General features: G+C 42.8%; 1 protein-coding gene and 1 long non-coding RNA gene across 9 annotated transcripts in view; one reads left to right on the top strand and one right to left on the bottom strand.

The window, feature by feature from the left end:
• CHD7 (chromodomain helicase DNA binding protein 7) overlaps positions 1-3613 on the top strand; it is a 145186-nt gene extending 141573 nt beyond the window's left edge. For all 8 annotated transcript variants that reach the window (XM_081013251.1, XM_081013250.1, XM_081013249.1 and 5 more), the window contains 2 exons: positions 397-501; positions 1731-3613. In XM_081013251.1, coding sequence (XP_080869377.1) covers positions 397-501; positions 1731-2702 — 1077 coding nt within the window. In that variant the 3' untranslated portion in view covers positions 2703-3613. The remainder of the gene's footprint in view (positions 1-396; positions 502-1730) is intronic.
• Positions 3275-20290, bottom strand: LOC308481414. Its single transcript, XR_013988653.1, has 3 exons — positions 20269-20290; positions 13715-13784; positions 3275-5295 (listed from the first exon to the last, which is right to left on the bottom strand). It is a non-coding gene; the product is annotated as an uncharacterized lncRNA (long non-coding RNA).
• Positions 20291-20935: the final 645 nt, after the last annotated feature.

Raw genomic sequence — 20935 nt, 5'->3', positions numbered from 1 at the left:
GCTCTAACTCCAAATTCTGTTTTAGACTAGCACTTGCATTTTTAGTAGGATGCTTAGATTAAAGATTATAACCTTTAATTATATGATAAAAATTAAATAAAAATAATAACAACAATAATAATAATACCTTTAATTAGTTGACTTAATAGGTTGATGCAAGTTCTATAGATTTCATCACTTTGTTCAAAGTAGCATTCTGAATTTTGAGTTGCAGAAATCTTAGGATATTTGGCAAAGACTTTTTCCACACTTAATGCATGGTTGAGTTGAACTTTTGTCATGTTTTGATTACCAGCTCTGTAATTGTTCTCTAACAAAAAATATACTTTTGATAAGTGGCATATAAAGTATGTACTAGTAAGTTTTTGTTAATAAAACATAAAAATGTTTCAATAGATGGGTGGAGCTATGGCCCCTCCAATGAAGGACCTACCAAGATGGCTAGAAGAAAACCCTGAATTTGCTGTTGCTCCAGATTGGACTGACATCGTTAAACAATCTGTAAGGAAAAACTATATTTCTGGATAGATTTTGCTTTTCATTTTTAACTGTTTTTAGAGTCTTATGATCTATATACTTTAAGAACATGTTATGTGGCTTGATCCTGTCTTCCTCTCTCGAGCAGGGTGGAGAAATGTTTCCAGCCAGCGGGCCAGATGCTTAGGTTCCCCAACAGTCATTTTGACTGTCACCTACCTGTCAATCACCTAACATCACAGTGATGGCACGTAAAGTGTTTTCTTTGCCTGTACAAATTGTCTGCACTTGCAGAGCTCTTTGCCTTTGCCAGCATTAGTGAACCTGGTGGCACTTGGAAAGGCACAGGGCTTTTTAAGCACGAACAACCAGCTGATCGGCAGTGCCTGCAAACACAGCTTTTGACAGGGAGCCACTTCTTTACCTGCCAACATCTTACATCAGATACAGCATCATATGTAGGGCGGGTGGGCGGGTGTGGCTTGTCTGAAACAGCCTTGCAGGTCAAATGGGGAGGCCTGCTGGGTCCATTTAGGCTGACAGGCCAGAAGTTCCCAACCACTACTGTGAAACGGTAGCTACCCGCTTTGGTGGACATTTGTAACAGCTTCATTATTAGTGCACGACTGTCTTAGGAATACCTATTAAATACAAGATTAATACACGATTGATTATGGAATAAAACCTTCCATGCTTGTAATAAAACTCGTTCTTTGATTAAGTATGTAGACTGCCTTGTTTGAGTTCTGTGAGGAATTTCCCTGTTCTCAACCTCAGGCATTGGACATGGTGTGTACAGAGGCATTCTGTTTCTTAAAACCTAGAAGCCTAGTACTTGTCAGACAAAGGACCACATCATGTTTAATTTGCTTCGGATTTTGCAAGGCTGGATAAATCTGGTGTGTTTATTGTATCAGATTTCTTTGGAAGTCTCATCTTCTGAGCATTACCTACTGTTTCTGGTTGCTTTGTTTTTACCATTGTTTTGTTTGCTATATCATATTGATGATGTTGAAGGGAGAGCTTATTTACTGGACAATGCTCAAATGTATGATCTGGCCTTTAATGGGAGGAGGTAAAGGGCTGCTTTGTGAACAAGATCTAATTGGCAGCATACCTGTTCTTTTCCTTGCCCGTGGGATTGTACGCTCTGCTTTGTCATGTGAGCCGCCCTACATGAAATTCTAAATCGGTAGGCATCCCTGTAGGTAGAAGTGTTACAGCATGGAATGTTCTTTGTTCCCCATATGCAGGGTTTTGTTCCAGAGTCCATGTTTGACCGTCTTCTCACAGGACCTGTTGTGCGAGAAGAGGGAGCAAGCAGAAGAGGGAGAAGGCCAAAAAGCGAAATTGCCAAAGCAGCTGCAGCAGCTGCTGCTGTAGCTTCAACTTCGGGAATTAACCCACTGCTGATGAACAGTCTGTTCGCTGGAATGGATCTCACGAGCCTTCAGAATTTGCAGAACCTACAGTCTCTCCAGCTTGCAGGTCTCATGGGCTTCCCTCCAGGACTAGCGACAGCTGCTGCCGCCGCTGCTGCTGCTGGGGGTGATTCTAAAAATCCAGCTACCATGCTGCCTCTGATGTTGCCAGGTATGGCAGGGTTGCCCAACATGTTTGGACTCAGTGGATTGTTGAATAACCCAATTACAGCTGCTTCTGGAAACACCACTATGGCTTCCAGTCAAGGAGAAACTTCTGAAGATGGCACTTCAAAAGTAGAAGAAAAGAAGACTGAGAATGAAGAGGAGAACAAAGACTCTGAGAAAAGCACAGACACTGTTTCTGCTACTGACTCCGCAAATGGATCTGTCAGTGTAACTGCTGCCGCTGCTGCAGCAGCAGCAGCAACCACCACCACCACCACCACCACTGGATTGCCTGCCAACCCTCTGACCTTCAATCCTTTCCTTCTGTCCACCATGGCTCCTGGCCTGTTCTATCCTTCTATGTTTCTACCTCCAGGACTGGGAGGATTGACACTACCTGGTTTCCCAGCATTAGCAGGACTTCAGAATGCAGTGGGCTCCAGTGAAGTGAAGGTTACTGATAAAACTGAAGGAGCTGCCTTTAGAGATGAAGAAAATCTAGAGGGCAGTGATGCAGAGGAGAGCCTTGATAAAACTGCAGATTCCTCTGCTTTAGAAGATGAAATAGCACAGGGTGAAGAATTAGACTCGCTTGATGGGGGGGATGAATTAGAAAACAATGAAAATGATGAGTAAGCAGTACCAGTTACTGTTAAAGTGTTTTAAACTTTTGACAAGTGGTAGTCCTACTGTTTACACTCACAGTTAATGTCCATAATTAGTTTTTATAAGCTGTTCTGTAACATAGTGTAGCAAACAAAAAAGTTCAAGTCATGTTATACAGATGTGTCAAAAGGTATCTTGGTCATTAAGTATTGTGCAGTGCATTATTTATTATCCCTAGGAGAGATGAAATTGAGAGGTGATCATGTCTTTTTAAGGAAATTGACATAATGCTCTGCTTTTTTTTTCCCCTTTTGGTACCATTGGTATTATAAAAGCAGCAATTTGTAATAGAGTGGCACTAAATAGAAGGAAGTGCTGCTTAAAAGGAAGTATGAAGTTATATATTTAATTTTTTATTTTTATTCTTTGCTGTGAAAGTCAAGATGAAATTTACCACACATATCATACTCGGGCATCATTTTGACTGTATGGGGGGTCGCTTGTGCATGTACACATACACACATTCTCTGACAATCTCCATAATAGTGTGAATGTCTCTCTGTCTTGAGACACAGCAATAATAAGGCAGCTGTTGAATGTGAAGAGTACCTTTTGGAAATTACCCACTGAAAAGGTTCTTGCAGGATAAAACTACAGTTAAATCGTCTCGTGATCTTGTAATGCACTGGTAAAACAAAAAAAAAAAATTAAAATCAGGTACCTTTTTGAATTAAAGGACTTTGTTACTTTAGCCACAAAGCTAAACAGATTACCTCAACTCTAAACTAGCCTTGAAGTTTACAGACATGACTTTGTAAATGTATTTGTTTTTCTTCGTTGTGATGTCTTTTTTTTCCCTTGGAAACTGCTATCATGTAAGATAAGATGTAAATTGCTGCCAACTGTAGTAATGATGCTTTTAATAAAAGTGACTCATGATATGCAGAGATGTAATTTATAGAATGTAGTGATTAGGGAAATCACAACTGGTGTTTACTATTTTTTGTATTCTCAATAGAAGCAAATATATAATTGTGTTTCTTTTTTGGTACCTTTTTAAAAAACTCTATCTTCCTTTGCCAGCTTTTTCTGTCCCTAAATATACTGAATTGGTAGGTTGTGAGAAATAGACAAGAAGAAAAATCCTGAATTATGTTCATATTATTCCACTCTAGCTAAAGCTTCAGAAAGACACACAAAACCCTGCATTACTCTCTCAAAAGGGCTTGTGAGACTAGGAATACTTTCAAATGTGTTCAGCGTGTGATAATGTGGTACATTAAAGAACAAAAGGGTAAAAGAGAAATGAGGCTTTGATAGGCACAATATCTAGGTCATTTATCCTTGGTTAATGGGTAGAAAAACACAATGCTGTAGTTTGAGCAGAGGACATAAAGGCTCTGTGGTTTCCTGTAGACCAGAGCCTGTGATGCCAGAAACCACTGTCAAACAACCTACAGGAAACTACAACTGACCCACTTTAAAGAAAACTTAAGCTGCTTCTGGCAAGCTTCTGATTTGTAACTTCATATGACCTTTGATAATGTATCAATTGAGTGTTATTGTTTTCATTGTACTGTGTCGCCAGGATGAGCACGCAGCAACCCTGACATAAAGTTAAAGGGTGAGGCACTTCACTGTGGAGGGTGAAAAGCTGGATCTGCTGGGTGCAGAGCTCTCTTTAGAGAAATACTTCAAGCACAATGCTGATGGTGTACTCCAGAATCCACTAACAGTTGATAGAGGAGAAATCTCAAATAATTTATGAAGCTCGTTTGCACATTTGTCTAGCTGCTGTGCAGCGCCCAATAATGCAAACTTAAAGTGACCTTTATTCTAAGGACCAGTTCAGTTAAAAGCACATGTGTATGATGACAGGAGAGGGCAGAATGTGGGAAAGAGGAGTCTCTGCGAACAATGAAAACAAAGTTAGTAATGAACAGCTGCAAAGTGAATATTGTGTGAATGAAAGATGTGCACCGTTTGAATTAGTGAAGATCAAAATGTCTTGTTACCTCCACTTTAATAGATCATAGAGAGCTAATAGAGGTCAGGAAAGATTTTTTTTTCCCTGTACACATTATTGCACAGTTGACTGAATGCATTATTCTTTCCTGTCAAGCCTCACATATGGAGCCGATCATAAAAATCTAGAAACCAACTTGGAGGGGCCATCAATCTGATCAAGAGTGGCATATCCTGTGTGTGCATTCATATTATCAGCTTGTTAAATTTTTCACTTTTTTTAATGACTCATTTTCAACAAACTCTGGAATTTATTGTAAAAGTACCACCGTGAAAGATTCTTTGTCTCTATTCCTAGTAATGCATTAATTTTTATACTCCCAGCAAGGAACTTAATGAAGGTTAATGATATCCCAGGGGAAGGAGTTTTAATTGTCAAGAGCAAAGGCAATTAAGAAACAAATAATACACACAAACCACCAACCTATAGCATCCTTTATTTCTGGCGGCTGTGTGTCCATTTTACGATGGTGTGAGCCCTCACATATTTAATGTCCTTGGAGAAGATGTCTGGTGTGAAACAACTCATTCCCTTGCGCAGCCAATAGAAACAGTGCAGAATCTATGAGAAGGTTCAGCACAAGCCCCGCTTCTCTATCTGAAAAGGAGGAGGTCCTGATAAATTGTGACCATAAAGTCTATATGAATTAAAGAAAGCAATACTGAAGCCTTATCCTCCTTGATGCAGACACATTTAATATGATTGTGCTTTTTTCTTTTGGTAATGGCATGAGTGGAGGGATGCGGGTGGCGCTGTGGGTAAAACCTCAGAGCCTAGGACTTGCCGATTGCATGGTCGGCAGTTCAAATCCCCGCGGCGGGGTGAGCTCCCGTCGTTCGGTCCCAGCTCCTGCCCACTTAGCAGTTCGAAAGTACCCTTAAGTGCAAGTAGATAAATGGGTACCACTTTATAGCAGGAAGGTAAACGGCGTTTCCGTGTGCTGCTCTGGTGCCGGTTCGCTAGAGCAGCTTCGTCACGCTGGCCACGTGACCCGGAAGTGTCTGCGGACAGCGCTGGCTCCCGGCCTCTAGAGTGAGATGAGCGCACAACCCTAGAGTCTGTCAAGACTGGCCCGTACGGGCAGGGGTACCTTTACCTTTAATGGCATGAGTGACTGAATGTTCCATGGAGAAGGGTGCAGTATCTACAGGTAAAACTCTTCATTCCCCACTAAGCTGTCATATGTGTGCACAAGCTACATACCAGGGCAGTATAGGGAGAGAATGTATATTCCTCTTATTCATACTATATAGCAGGGATCAGCAAGGTTTACCTTGCCTGGGCTGGTTCACTCCAGCGGAGATCCCTCTGTGGGCCTGATTGCACCCGCAATTTCCGGCATCTGCGTCTGCACAGATGCGATTTCTGGCCCCACGGAAGTGAGTCCCTGGGCCAGTTTAGCGCAGCGCGCAGGGACTCGCTAAGCAGGTGGCTCAGTTCGGGGGCCAGTTAAATGACCCCCGTGGGCCGCTTGTGGCCCATGGGCCTTAGATTGCCTACCCCTGCTGTATAGTCTTTGTGTGCTGGATCTTGAGTGGCTTGCATAGCACAGGGCTGGATGTAACTAAAGAAGGCACACAACCAGCTCTCACTACCCCCATGCTATGCCCGGTGTGTTGCCATCTATGGGGGGGTGAAATGGGGAAATGTACCCCTCTTCTCATGTAAACACAGCCACACTAAGAAATTGAAGCAGCAGAAATAAACAGGCCTGTTTAGGGAAGTTTTTAATGTTTGAAGTTTTATTCTGTTTTTAGTGTTCTGTTGGAAGCCACAGTGTTCTGTTCAGTGTTCTGTATTTTAGTGTTCTGTTGTTTTTAGTTTTCTGTTGGAAAAACCCAGCCAGATGGGCAGGGTACAAATAATAAAATTATCATATTAAAATTGGGGGAGGTAAACAGAAAGAGAGAGTGGAATTGAGGCAGAGTTGTGGGACATGTTACGGTGAAGTGGGGGGGGGGACACAGCTTTCCTTGTGGACATACTGCCATCACCCATGGAATGATAGGTTAAGGATTCTAACCTGGAGGTATTTGGTGATTCCTTTTCTCCTACCAGCTGGTTTCTACTTAAAACCAGGCACATGTGCTTTCATTTTAAAAGAATGGGATTCCTAATGGGAGCATAGCTACTTTGGAGGGTGGGGTTGGCTTAGGATGAAGTTTAAACCAACCCAGGGGACTGAGGGACTGAATCTTGATATGAAAGTGTTGGTGACTGGGATTGAACCTAGTGATCGGGGCTGAATCTTGGCATTAAAGTAAAGTATTTCCAGTGTGAAAATGCTACTTGTTCCTCTTTAGAAAAGCAAATCTAGTGAATGGGTGTCTTGAAAAATGGCTGATTCTGGAAATATTTGGTATATTGACATGGGTTGTTAGAACAGGAAATAATGATCTGCACTGACAGTAGGTTTTCATTAGTTACTTCAAGAAATTGCAGTATTTATATAATACTTCAATGTACTCAATTATTTGCAAATTTGTGGACTCCAAAAACCCATTTAGCAATTTCCACTCTAATTTCTGCCATAAAGAAAAATCCAAAATCTATATGAAGGCCCTATTTGTAAAAGAGATGGATTAGAGAAAGTACAGTGGTGCAAATGTGCATAATTTGCACAACTCCTGCTTTATTTCATTTTTTTAATGTTTTAAAAATAAATACAGTTACACTGATTTCTAATATATAACAACAACTACAAAAAAGGAAAAGATACAAAAACAAAATCTCAACTTACTCCCCACTCCAGGACAGATTGATCTAGTTAAGTTTGCCAAAGTCCAATATGTGATTTTGGTGGTTGTGTAAGGTAATTCATTCTTGTAGAATTTTGGGGACAGATTTGGTTTCAAGGGTAATCGCATACCACTTGAATGCCACGAGCTTGCCCCAGTGAGGCATATAAGAATCTGGATAAGTGTACAAAATTGAGAACGTGGTTACATAAAGATGTTAACATTCCCAATATCTATTATAATTCATTTACTATACTATACAAACTTTTTCTGTAAGTGTTTTGGGCCCAAAACTGGAACTTTTGTGTCTTTCAAATTCATAATTCTATTTTCTCTCTTTTATGCAAACAGACGTGATGCAAGAGACCTCTATGACAAGTATCCAGATGTTCTCTCCACCAGCACCATTTTAAATAGCCATGGAGATGAAGGGTTGAAATTTTGATAGGGGTAGTAGTTCCGCAGGATTTTTAACCCTTTCCCCCTTGGAACATTTTCCTAATGAAATCACACCACCTAAAACTGCTATTGTTGTTGTTGTTGTTTAGTCGTGTCCGACTCTTTGTGACCCCATGGACCAGAGCACACCAGGCACTTCTGTCTTCCACTGCCTCCCACAGTTTAGTCAAACTCATGCTGGTAGCTTCGAGAACACTATCCAACCACCTCGTCCTCTGTCGTCCCCTTCTCCTTGTGCCCTCCATCTTTCCCAACATCAGGGTCTTTTCCAGGGAGTCTTCTCTTCTCATGAGGTGGCCAAAGTATTGGAGCCTCAGCTTCACGATCTGTCCTTCCAGTGAGCACTCAGGGCTGATTTCCTTAAGAATGGATAGGTTTGATCTTCTTGCAGTCCATGGGACTCTCAAGAGTCTCCTCCAGCACTGTAATTCAAAAGCATCAATTCTTCGGCGATCAGCCTTCTTTATGGTCCAGCTCTCACTTCCATACATCACTACTGGGAAAACCATAGCTTTTACTATACGGACCTTTGTTGGCAAGGTAATGTCTCTGCTTTTTAAGATGCTGTCTAGGTTTGTCATTGCTTTTCTCCCAAATTGCTATTAGCACTGTTTAAAAATCAAAACACAAGAGATGCATTGTACAGGTCCCTATCTTCTATGCTGTCAGCAAAACAAGTCTAAAAGCAACTTCAGTGTTACGTGGTTGTAACTGGGAAAATAACAAGAAGGGCAAGACTAAGTTCCCACTCTCCATAACAACACTGTTGCTGCCCATGGCAGATTTTAAAATACAAATGGCACATCCCTCCCACCCATTTGTAAGGGATGGGAAACTTGCGTTCCCTAGATGTTAACAGACTGCAAGCCTCTAATCCCTGATCACTGACCATGTTGATAAAGCTAGAGTGATACTGCATTTGGGAAGCAGGTCCTTCATGCTGTACTTTCTCCCCTTTCAGTTTGGTGGTAGTTCTTCTGAATGTTTGAGACATGGCCCATTAGAAAGTATAAAAGCACTTCCGCAGGCTGTCTAACTTCTTTGTGTCATTTGCCTTACATCTTCTGTATTTTGACTGAACGAGGAAGCAGATTGCTGTCCCAGTGCACCCAGTTTGTTTTCAGTCATAAGTTACAACCCTACCATATTTAGAAGGAAGTTCTACTGAGTACTGTGAAACTGTTCCCTCCTACTTCTGGTTTATTTTGCTGAGATGTTTGTTTGCATCCTGGTTTTGCTGTAGAGCATGGGTAGGCAAACTAAGGCCCAGGGGCCGGATCCGGCCCAATTGCCTTCTAAATCTGGCCCGTGGACGCTCCGGGAATCCGTGTTTATTACATGAGTAGAATGTGTCCTTTTATTTAAAATGCATCTCTGGGCTATTTGTGGGGCACAGGAATTAGTTCATCCCCCCCCCCCAAAAGAAAATATAGTCCAGCCCTCCACAGGGTCTGAGGGACAGTGGACCCGCCCCTGCTGAAAAAGTTTGCTGACCCCTGCTGTAAAGTTTTTCTTCCATCCTTTCCCTGATTCCTCCATTTTTATTTTATTTTGATTTGGCCTAGGAAGAGAAGTTCCAGGGATCTGGCTAAAGAGTGGCCATCACCAGCTGACTGAATACTTAATCTCCAGAGAGAACAGCACTGAGTAAAATAATAATAATAATTAAGGATCCCTGCTCTCGATTGAATCTTGTCTGGTTTTAAGCACAAACAGCACACTCAGCTTTGTTGACTCAGTGATGCATTTGTGTTAGTGGCTGCTTGAGCTGTACACCAATTTACAGTGTGACCTTCAACAAAATGGCATTATTCTTAAATGCTGCCTGGAGAGCCATGACAGATTACATCAGCCTAATTCATTTCCAGTTACATTCACCCCCCTCTCCGACAAGGAGGAAACCATGCTGCCACCTTCAAAGTGTTCAATGGCAGAATCCCACAACTGGAGCCTTGGTTGTGAAAATCATTATTGATTTCTTGATCACCCCTGCAACAACTCCCACATTCTCTTTTTTTAAACCGGGGGGTTATGTGCCAGTTACCATGTATACAATATTAGCGTCACTGGGGAATTAAAACTTCATTACAACAGAATGGAGACTTGAAATGCCATTAAATATAAGTACTGCACCAGATTTTGCATGCTGCTGAGACCATATATTTGTTTTTTCCTCTTTTTAGGCAGCACTGATTACCAGGACGATCTATTGAACACTAGTCAATACACCTTATTGTTATTTTTGTGGGGGCTGAGGGTGGAATACTATTCATCTCTATTTGAAGAGTACATTTCACAGATTGCATTTTTTACCCTTCTCCTATTGAGCTTTTTTTCAATTCCATTAGTTGACACCTATCTCTTCTCCTGCAACTGTGTGGATTACAGGGTTTATTTTCCTCAAGCAATTGTCAATCAAATGGTTCCTTAGTTTCTTTTTGATCTGCCTTCATTGCTTCATCTTGATGCCAATGTTGTTACAGCTTTTCATGTCGTTTTGACAACCCTGGGCACCATTTTTCTTTCGCTGTGACTACTGGGATCAGAATGGAGGCCAGCTGCATCTCTTGGTAGGGATGGTTGCGAATTGGTGTTTGGCTAGAATAGGATTTTGCAAATTGTGTTGGCATGAACCTCCACAAGTATGTGCGGCTGGGGGTTTTTTAAGCGTAAGCCAGCTCAGCTTCTTCTGCAGAGCCTAGAGACAACAGATCAAAGAAAGAGAAGGAGATCGGTACCATTTGGTCCATAGTGTGTTTTGAGATTCTGGCAGAGACTTGAGGGAAACATAACAGCCATAAAAGGGGCATTGCGCTATGGACCACTTTACTGCATCAGGCCCAAGATCCATCAAATCCATGAGTCTATTTCCATCACATCCCAGTAGATGCCTGCAACACACACATGATGTCTGTTTCCAGCATCAGGTATTCAAAGAACTGCTGTCTCTGAACATACATGTTCCATTAATGGCTAACAGAGTCACCCTCCATGAAACTTAAAAACAAAAAACTTATAAATGAATGAGACCTCCAACTCTTGTGGCTGAAAACCCTGCAAATCAATGTGTTGTGTGAATAACAGCTTCTCTTTATCAGTGCTGAACCTACTGCTAATCTTCAATGGAGCTCCATTTGCGTGTTCAGTACTTGATGTGTGCAGAAGATATGAATATGCTCTCTAGACCATACCAGCTAAGCACACACTCGGTGTTCAAAACTCCCATTGTCTTAAGCGCATTTTGCGACAAGGAATTTCATTAGGGCGAGTAGTTTCTGAGCTCTGGGCACAGTACTGCACCTGAAATTTCAGATCAAAAGAGCAGAGTGGAAGGAAAGGAGGACCTTTTCTGCCTCCCCACTTCCAGCTACTCTCTGAAGACTGGAGAAGAGACCATCTTAAGAATATTAGGGGGGTGGGCAAGGGAAGGACTAGACTATGTGAAAAGTGAACATAATATTTTAGCTGCAGTTCATTCATTTTCTCATTTTCAGCTTTGTATTCTTGTTATACATAAAGCATGCCTAGACATTCCGTTGTTGCTCCCATAACCTAGGTTTAAGGTGCCATTTAGCTCCTAGCTTTCATACCTCAGCTTCTAAGACTGCACACACCACAGCAGATACACTCTCTGCATCATTCTGAAGGTGGTTTCATGCTTGCAGCTCTTTCCGTGGGGATGAGAACACTGGTTGAACCAAGTTTGTGTCCCCATAGTGCAGCTGATCCCAACCATGTATACCTGCCCCACATATGACAGGGGTGGGCATGGTTCGGGGGAAACCACCTCAGATACCTAATTGGATTACCTGACCGGACTAATTAAGCCTGTGGGCTGAAGGTTCCTACAGCACTTCCCCCAACTGAGTGCCCTCCATATGCTGTTAGACTATGGGTCCTGTCATCCATGCTGACTGAGGCAGATGGAAGTTATGTTACCGAAATATCTATTTGGAAGGGTGCTGTTAAAGAAGCTTTGTACACATGCATCCAGGGTGTGGAGCTCATTTCAGACTGGTGCTGATGGTGGACTGGCCACAGCGAACATGACATGTCAGTCTCTAGTCTCTAGGGTACAAATGGGGAGTCTTAAGTTTCTAGCGAGTCTTTCAGGTGTTCATTCTGAATGCCTGAAGGGGGCTTTTGTGACTCCCTATGTCCAGAAAGATGGAGGGCACAAGAAGAAGGGGATGACAGAGGACGAGATGGCTGGACAGTGTTCTCGAAGCTACAAACATGAGTCTGACCAAACTGCGGGAGGCAGTGGAAGACAGGAGTGCCTGGCGTGCTCTGGTCCATGGGGTCACGAAGAGTCGGACACGACTAAACGACTAAACAACAACATGTCCAGTAGGAGAAAAGGCATAATTTCTCTTTGTTGTGTACGATTTCATAAACCCTTGCATTAGGAGAGGAGTTGATTTAGCAATTAAAGGTAAAGGACCCCGACAGTTAAGTCCAGTCGTGAATGACTCTGGGGTTGCGGCGCTCATCTCGCTTTACAGGCCGAGGGAGCCGGCATTTGTCCACAGACAGCTTCCGAGTCATATGGCCAGCATGACTAAGCCACTTCTGGCGAAACCAGAGCAGCGCAGGGAAACGCTGTTTACCTTCCCGCCGGAGTGGTACCTATTTATCTACTTGCACTGCGTGCTTTCGAACTGCTAGGTTAGCAGGAGCTGGGACCGAACAATGGGAGCTCACCCCGTCACGGGGATTCGAACCACAGACCTTTAAATCGGCAAGCCAAAGGCTCAGTGGTTTACACCACAGCGCCACCCGCGTCCCTGATTTAGCAATTAAAAATCCCCAAATGCTTTTCCTCAGAGGGAAGGTGTCTCAATTTATTTTAGTTGCCTTTTATGTTTCTTTCAACTCTTAAATTTTGCTATGAAGTGACCAGAATTGCATTTGTACTAGATTACATATGGTTCCCTGCACACCAGGAGTGGTGGTGGTGGGTTTACAGGGGGTTGCAGAGAGAGAGGGTCTGGAAATGCCTTTGTGCATATGTCCATTTTTTGCCACAACTTCTGTTTCTATAGAATGCCAACACATATGACATTAGCCATTGTTGAAATGGTATGGGCAAATTCAGTAGTTTAGAGCAGGGAGGCGGAATGTGTGACCATCATGAATATCCTCCAAAGGGAATGTTCAAGGATCCCATTCCCTTTGCTTTTAGAACTTTTCAACTTTATATTACTCAACTTCACGGCACTAAGATCTGTAAAATGACTAAATTCAAATTCCCATCCTTGAAGTACATGCAAACTGACCAGTGTAAATCTATTCAGGAATCATCGTATTTGACTTTTAACACAACAGCTGAACCATGGACTCGGCAATTCAGGGAGATATAAATGGCTGCATTATAATAAGCAGACACCTATTTCCAGCATGATCTATGTTTTTGTGAAAATTCATTATAATAAGTCTTACAATACCAAGCTCTTCAATGAATTTTTCATGTCTGCATACCTAGATATATATATATATAAAACGATGGTAATCATACACCTTTAGGGCAATGCTGAGCACCAGCTGTTTCATAGATGATTTATAGGTTGCCATGCTCAAGGTTAATAATCAGGAGAAACAGGTTAGAGTATGCAATGTATTTATGTCAGGTTAGAAGTTCAGGAGTGGGAGGGGATAATATTAAAAGATGTGTGCTGATTTAGTTAATCAGACCTGTACTTTGTGGCCAATAAAATCTGTTAACATATTTCACAAAGGTAACACGAAGGTAGAAGTAAAACACCCAACTTGCTTTTAAAGTGCAACAGAGAAACACTAGTTGAACACTCTATACTTACACTTCCATGACATTATATAAGCTGGCCAGATTTTCATGTTCTGAAGTAGTCATTTAAGGAAAGAACTTCCCTTTAGGGGAACCAAAAAAAGAGAGTACAAAATCAACACCTTCCCACCTTTTAGTGTAGTCATCTCCTTGGTTACAGGAAGGAAATTACCATAAATTGTTGATGAAAATAATTATAATATGGTACACCTTTATATTAATTTTGCACAGCATGAAGAGTGGTCAGTATAAGCAGCAATCTTATTCCTTACTAATTACTGAAGAGCGATACCTCCAGGGTTGGGGTAGGTGTGTGTGTAAGATAAGTGGAGATTCAGAGAATTGGGGTGGGTGGGTGTAGAATGACCTACACTGACTTAGTTTTAAATCAAGTGTGGGGAAGAGGACTGGGCCAATGGGATGGGCCATAGCCAAACTAACTTGCAATCCAGTTCAGGAAGTGATCCACTGGAAACGGCAGGAAGGGCTGCTTCCTAGCCTTGGTTGTCTGAACTATGACTGGCCAAGGACTGAGAAACACACATACGTTGTATGACTACAAACCAGGAAGATGCGCTGAACAACAATTCATAAGGTAAGACCTAAAGAGTGGCACATAGCAGCATAAATTTAGATTTCTAAGCTGAAAGCAGTCATTAGCCAGTGTGCTTTGATGATGATGGCATTGCTGTATTTCTTGAAAGTTTGATATATACTGTACTATGTATTGGCATTTAAAGCAGCAAAAAGTTCAATTTAATTTTGGGATTGTCCATAGCAGGGGTGGGGAGCCTGTGTCCCTCCAGAGGCTGTGGACCACAACTCCTCCCATATAATGCCTGTCTATTGTTCACCCTGGTCTGGGGCTGATGGGAGCTATAATCTGACAGCATCAGGTTTCCTACCCCAGGCCTATAAGGACACCACCTCTAGCTCGCTAGCAGTTCCTGTTAGGTGAATTAGAGAAGTTCCTGCAAGTTTCCATTTTGCTTACCACAGTTTGAGTGTATTTTTTACCCTCCACTGGTAAAAAAATACATATAAAGAATATAAACACATATAAAAAAGTGTAGTTCTTTTAAAAAAATCTAGTTCTGCTATTGAAGAGCAAGGAAATATTCCTTTCACTAATATGCCTCATTAATAGCTCCAAAAGAGATGGCAACAGTGGCTGAAAGAGCCAGGATAGCTGCTCCTCAATCTTTAATGCCTGCTGTGTGGCTCTGTTCCATCTTGGGAGTGGTTTAGGTGGGTGGGGATGGTAATGACTGTTTTAATAAAACAGGGAGGGTAACTAGTGCAAACCATGTGCTCCAGTAACCAGGGCTAAGGTAATTTTTTTAAATAATGTGTACATAGGAGGGGGATTATCCTTTATATCCCTGAGTTGCAGGGTGTTGAACTAGGTTTCCCTTTGGTTCCCTTCCAACTCTACAGTGCAGTGGCGTAGCGTGGGGGGTGCAGGGGGGGCCGGCCGCACCGGGCGCAACATCTGGGGGGGCGCGCTCGAACTCGCAGCTCTCTGCCCCTACCTGGCTCACTCACTCTCTCTCACTGCAGTGCTGGCTGTGCGAATCCGATCCGAGCCGCTGAGTCGCTGCCCACTGTGGAGGGGGTGGGTGCCAGGTGTGCGGTGCGGAGAGAGAGCGAGGGACTATCTGGGGGAGGGACAGTGCAGCGGCCGCCCAGCGCAGCGCTGAGCGCGGGAGAGAACCACACCAGACCAGACCAGGCAGCAGCAAGAAGAAGCTGGCAGCGGCGGCAGGTTAGGGGTTAGGGGGCGCAAATTACTTGCCTTGCCCCGGGTTAGGGGGCGCAAATTACTTGCCTTGCCCCAGGTTAGGGGGCGCAAATTACTTGCCTTGCCCTGGGTGCTGACAACCCACGCTACGCCGCTGCTAGTGTTATGATTCCATGATTCAGTTCTTCATCTGTTTGTACAATTCCATTCCTAGAATTGCCCTGTTGGTTATTTGGCTTTCTGTCTTTGCAGGGATCTCACATCTTTGCTGATTTGAACTGAATATAGAAAAATGAAAACTTTACTATTATAGAAGGGAAGAGAAATACTCTGTTATAATACAAGCATCCTGATTTCTAGCATCTATTGGTGGAAATGGGATCTCCTAGTTTTACGGAACTAAGTATTTTGAAGTAGATTTTTTTTTAAAAAAAATGCTTGCAGATTTCATGAAAACCACACATTCACTTGGCTTGCCTCCTGTGAGCCCCTTGTTCATATTACATAGTAAAGTGTACCTATTTTCTGTTGTCAAACCATGCTACAGAGTAGAAATACAGTATTTCTCTTTTAAAAGGAGAGTTCTTTATTTCTGCATTAAAAGATGCAAGCGATACAATGTGCAAGTACCTTAAGAGGTAAAAAGTTATGCAAAGTGATGGTGCAAAATGAATACTCCACATGCTTTCATAAGATGCTGGCACAGCTTTGTGAAAATCCTTCTGTATGAAAAAAATATAACATGGAGTGACTTCAACCAGAGACACTGGGATTTGCCTATCTCAGTAGAAAGCTGTAACCATTTTGGAATTATTATTTCATGACACATTTGATTACAAATAATATACATCCTTGTGCAAATTAATTGAAACAAAGCATGTTTTCTATCTTACTCATAATCCTGTACTCAAAACAAACACGAAAAGACAGTTGATCATTATGGTATCGGAAGCCTGCAGCCAGCGGAAGGAATGATGCGCTCGCCATAATATATTGAAGTTCTATGAAAGAGAGTTATCCCAGAGCTGGAAAAGAGGTATCCTGATGGTACTGGGATATTGCAAGAGGACCTAGCCCCCTTCCACACATAGAAAGTGGTGAAGAAATTCCTGACAGAGCAGCAAATGCAGGTACTTGTTTGGCCAGGGAATTCCCCGGATGTAAATCCCATTGAGAATTTGTGGGCTATATGCAAAAGTCACCTCCGTACTGTAGACTATACAACTACGGAAAAGCTCATTCAGGCGCTGATTCAAGTGTGGTACAGGGATCTGAAAATCAACAGTGGCTGTTCAAAACTAGTAGACTCCATGCCAAACCGTGCTCAAATGCTGCTTAAAAATAGTGGAGGTCATATCCGTTACTAATGTATGTATATGTGAGTTTTGTACATGTACATGTGAGTTTTGTACAATAAATTACATTGTTTGTTTCAATTAATTTGCACAAGGGTGTACAATGTCCAGAACTCCATCCACCTCTTAGTGTTATGGGCTTAATGGGGAAGTGCCTGTGTATTTAGCGATGCACATACAGTATGACGCATGGTTGCTTATTCTGCCCTGATAGAATAACTGCAGTGTGGAGTGGACATCCATTTGCAGAACCAACATTGGATCACGCAATGGAACTTTCTCCCCTGCCCTCCTCTTCAGCACCTTCAAAATCTGCTCCAGGGGATTGAGGGAATAATAGATTCCGTTTGCTTTAGTCAGGCAAACCTGAGTACAATTCCCACCTGTCCCCTCCTCCAGCAGAGCACTCCTTTCAACAGCTCTGTAGAAAGCTATGCAAAATTTAAAAATCTGACCCTTGGATCTTCATACTGTTTTTATTTACATCTGTATTAATTTAATTCTATAGGTATTATAATTTGAAACCGTAGGGTGGCATCTCTAGCTAAGTCATACTCAGAGCGGACACACTGAAATTCATTGCATAGTTGGAAACTATTCTAACCATGTCTACTCAGAAGTAAGTCCTATTGAATTAACTAGGGCCTACTGCTATGTAAATTGGGTTAGAATTTCAGCCTTAGTAATTATTGGGAGGGGGGGAGGGAGAATCCTCATCACAGACAAAACTTTATATCCAAGCCCTCTCATAGCCCCACATGCGTTTCCAAGTCTATATAAATGCCTGCTGAGCAACCTGTTGAGCTTTCTCCAAGTAATGAATGGTATCTGTCCTCTAAACAAATGGGAAGAGGAGACCCGACATAATAAAGCCAGAGCCTAGGACACCGAAGAGATTTCATTCCCATAAATTGCCTCTCTATTACACTTTGAGTATATTCACATTGAGAATGTCCAAATAAGATGAGGAGAGGGCCTAATTCATTTTATAAGCAGGGCTTTAAATCTCAACATGAACCTGTGCTGCAAAATTAATTATGGTTGAGATGGATGGAAGGGGAAATCCACACCAATAATGAAAAGTCCCATATCCTGCTTTGGCAATCCCTGTAATAGTTTTGACAAGACAGGGGAAAGCATTCATAAACATTAAAACATTAAAAGGAAAAAAGAAAAAGCTTACATTCAAAGGGAGGAGTGGTCACTTACCAAGGTTAAGCCAGGTTCAAGGTGAGGCCAAAGAAACCCCATCTCCAACCCCACCCAAATAATAAAGGACTAACAGAACCCGGGGAGAAGACACAACTGGCTCCCTCCTCGTCTCCTCAAAGGACAATTCTAAGTAGCATATTCATGATGCCAGTCAAGGTAGCTAGCTTCATTATAAGCTTAGACATGCATGTAAGCATTTTAAGTGCATACAAAGAACACGTAAAGTATAAATGCAATAGGTAAATACTGAAACTTCGGTATGAAGAATACTCATGGGAGACTGTGGATTGGTTGCACCTCCCTGTCAAGTATGCTGTTGGACCACAGCAACTCTCACTCCACCCGCCCCCATCCTGTCGTCTGTGTGAATGCTGCATTCCATAACTCAGTGGACAAAGCTGAGCCAGGCCAATCCTGCCCAGTTGGTGCACCCAGGTCTCAGTGACACAGGAGAAATTAAGTATCTTGTCCATTATTATAGATAAATGCTTTGTTCTAGACTGACCTGGCATTAACTAGTACCACCAGCTACTGGGTGACAGGACAACATATATTTTGGTGGAAGGAGGGCGTACTGGTCAAGGAGACCGCTTCCAAGCCAGAGGTTTTCAACCTTTTTAAGTCCACAGCTCCCTAGACCAACTACATTCTTTCTGCGGCACCCCTGTGGGACTCAGGAGCCCTGTTATGCCACCCCTTGCCTCCAGAGCTGGCAGCCTCTCACCCTTTTCCAAACATCCTCTCTTGTGGAGTGTTCCCGCAGCCTCCTCTCCTCTCTTCTTTCTTTGGGAGTCCTCTGGGCAACTACTGCTGCCACCCCTGCTCACTGACCTGCCCCCCGCCCCAAAGAGAGGTGCCTCCACATGCCACACCCTAGGGGTCTGGGAAGAGGATGCCCCAGCCTTAGTGGCCCAATGGAGACTGGCCCAAGGTGAATGTGAGGTTAGCACCTTATTCACCTTGGGAGGCAGCAGTGGTGGCAGCAGGTGCTGCTGGGCCTGCATGGCGGAAAAGCTCCCCTTCAGTACCAGGCCCTCAGCTCCTAGGAAGGCCTTGCACACAGCAAGTACAAGAAAGGCCAGCACAGAACCCGCCTGCCTGCTTGGTCTCCCACTTGTCTGTCCATTCCCAACAGCAAGGGCTGGTGGACTGGCTTACAGGGATACCCCACCCATTTGCTTGCTTACTCCAAGGCCACCTCAGCTCCTGGCAACCAGCACCCCCAGAGGCACCATTCGCCTGGGGAGCTTGTAGCCAGAGCTTCTGCAACAAACAGCTGTGCAAGCCTTTGGGAGGCAGAGATGCAAGAGGGCATCAGAGGACAGAGAGAAGGAAAGAGGGACAGAGGCCAGTGTTGCCCCTGACCATCGCATCCCAGGGTGCCACGGCACACTGGTTGAAAACCACTGTTGTAGGCAATTCCTGCCCATTCTCCTTACCCGACCAATCCCACCACCAGGACCATATCTCCCCTTGCCTGTAGCTGTTGGAATTATGCTGTCCAGACATGTGTGCATGAATCCACAAAATTAACACCCCACAATACACTAGTGCTAATTTACTACTTCTGAAATTGCTACTTTTATGCCCCATAATTTTAGGAAAAGAGCAACAGCATGTTCTGTTTATCACTAGGATAGCCTAGCAAGAAAGGGCAGGCTATCGTCTTCTAAAGCACAGCATCTTCAAAAATTTACCAGGGCCACTATGAGATTCAGTGGGAAGGACAAAAAGCAATGAGTCCATATTGTATTAAGACAGATTTAAGGTGGGATGTCAGGGGAAATTTACACTTTAAACTGTAAAGATTGTTAGGGAATAAGCCAAATTATGCAGGGGTATCGGACGATCCTTTTCAATGAAATGTGCCATTGCAGAATATCACACCAAAATATCTTCTGAACCTGTATAGAAAAGAGGTTCTAAAGAGCTACTTACAGCTTAATCCTAAACAGATTTACTCAGAAGTAAGGTTCTCCAAACTCAAAGGGACACATTCCCTAGTACATGTGCAAAGGACTTCAGCCTTAGGCTCATACATGGAGCTTGTAGTAGCTTAGAACAATTGCTAACTATTTTCTTTAAACCGCTGACCTTGCTGCCATAACACTAACACATTTTGAGCTATTTAGCACTGCACTTCTGAAATTTTCCAGGGTTGGAATTAAAACAGAGATTCCACACAGAGGTTAGTAAAGTGCTGTATTATCCAGCAATGCCCTTCTGCATGGTCAAGATCCTTCTGTAATGTTTACTCACAAGTAACTCCCAGCCAGCAAAGGCCTTGTCTTCCAGTTTCTTGAAGGGTTTCTTGCCTCTGTGAAAAAAGGATTCAAATTTTCTGTCTCATTCTTGGGACACTTGAGAGGTGCTTGAGAATTTCTGTGGGTGTGGGGTTTTGATCTTACCTTATTGCTGTGAGATAGTGTGCGTGTTCAGTAAACATTTCTCCAAAATTTTGCAGTCTCTCTGGCTGCCCATGCTTCTTAATCTAAAGAAGTCTAATGGGGGAAGTTAGCTCACAATGTCTTCCCCTGGGCTTTACTTGGAGTGAGGGCATCTTAGAAGGATGTAGTGTGAAGACCACTGGTGAGATGATTTGTAGAATAAAAGAAAAAACTCTCACAAACAGCCTTTAGCTACTTCAAAACCATAACACAAGTGCACACCATCCTAGCAAAATAAAAACATCCCCTTTGATAATTTTCTGATGCCATTTATTTTTTCTTTAATTGATAGTGAATGGTAGAAAAATGCAGGAGAATTTTTCAGCACATTACTAGTCCTCTAAAATATTAATTAAGAGTTTCCTGCTTGCAAGCCCTGCTATTTGCTTTGTTTTCTGTTGTTTACTTCTGAGAGATTAGTGATAAATAGTCTCTTAATTGCCCAAATGTCAGTTTCTGTTTCCATGTGTGTTACTGGG

Source organism: Podarcis pityusensis, assembly GCF_964106645.2.
Source record: "Podarcis pityusensis genome assembly, chromosome: 7".
In the NCBI taxonomy this organism is placed as follows: Eukaryota; Metazoa; Chordata; class Lepidosauria; order Squamata; family Lacertidae; genus Podarcis; species Podarcis pityusensis.
The sequence above is the reverse complement of the archived record's forward strand: the minus strand, read 5'-3'. Positions and strand labels throughout refer to the sequence as shown.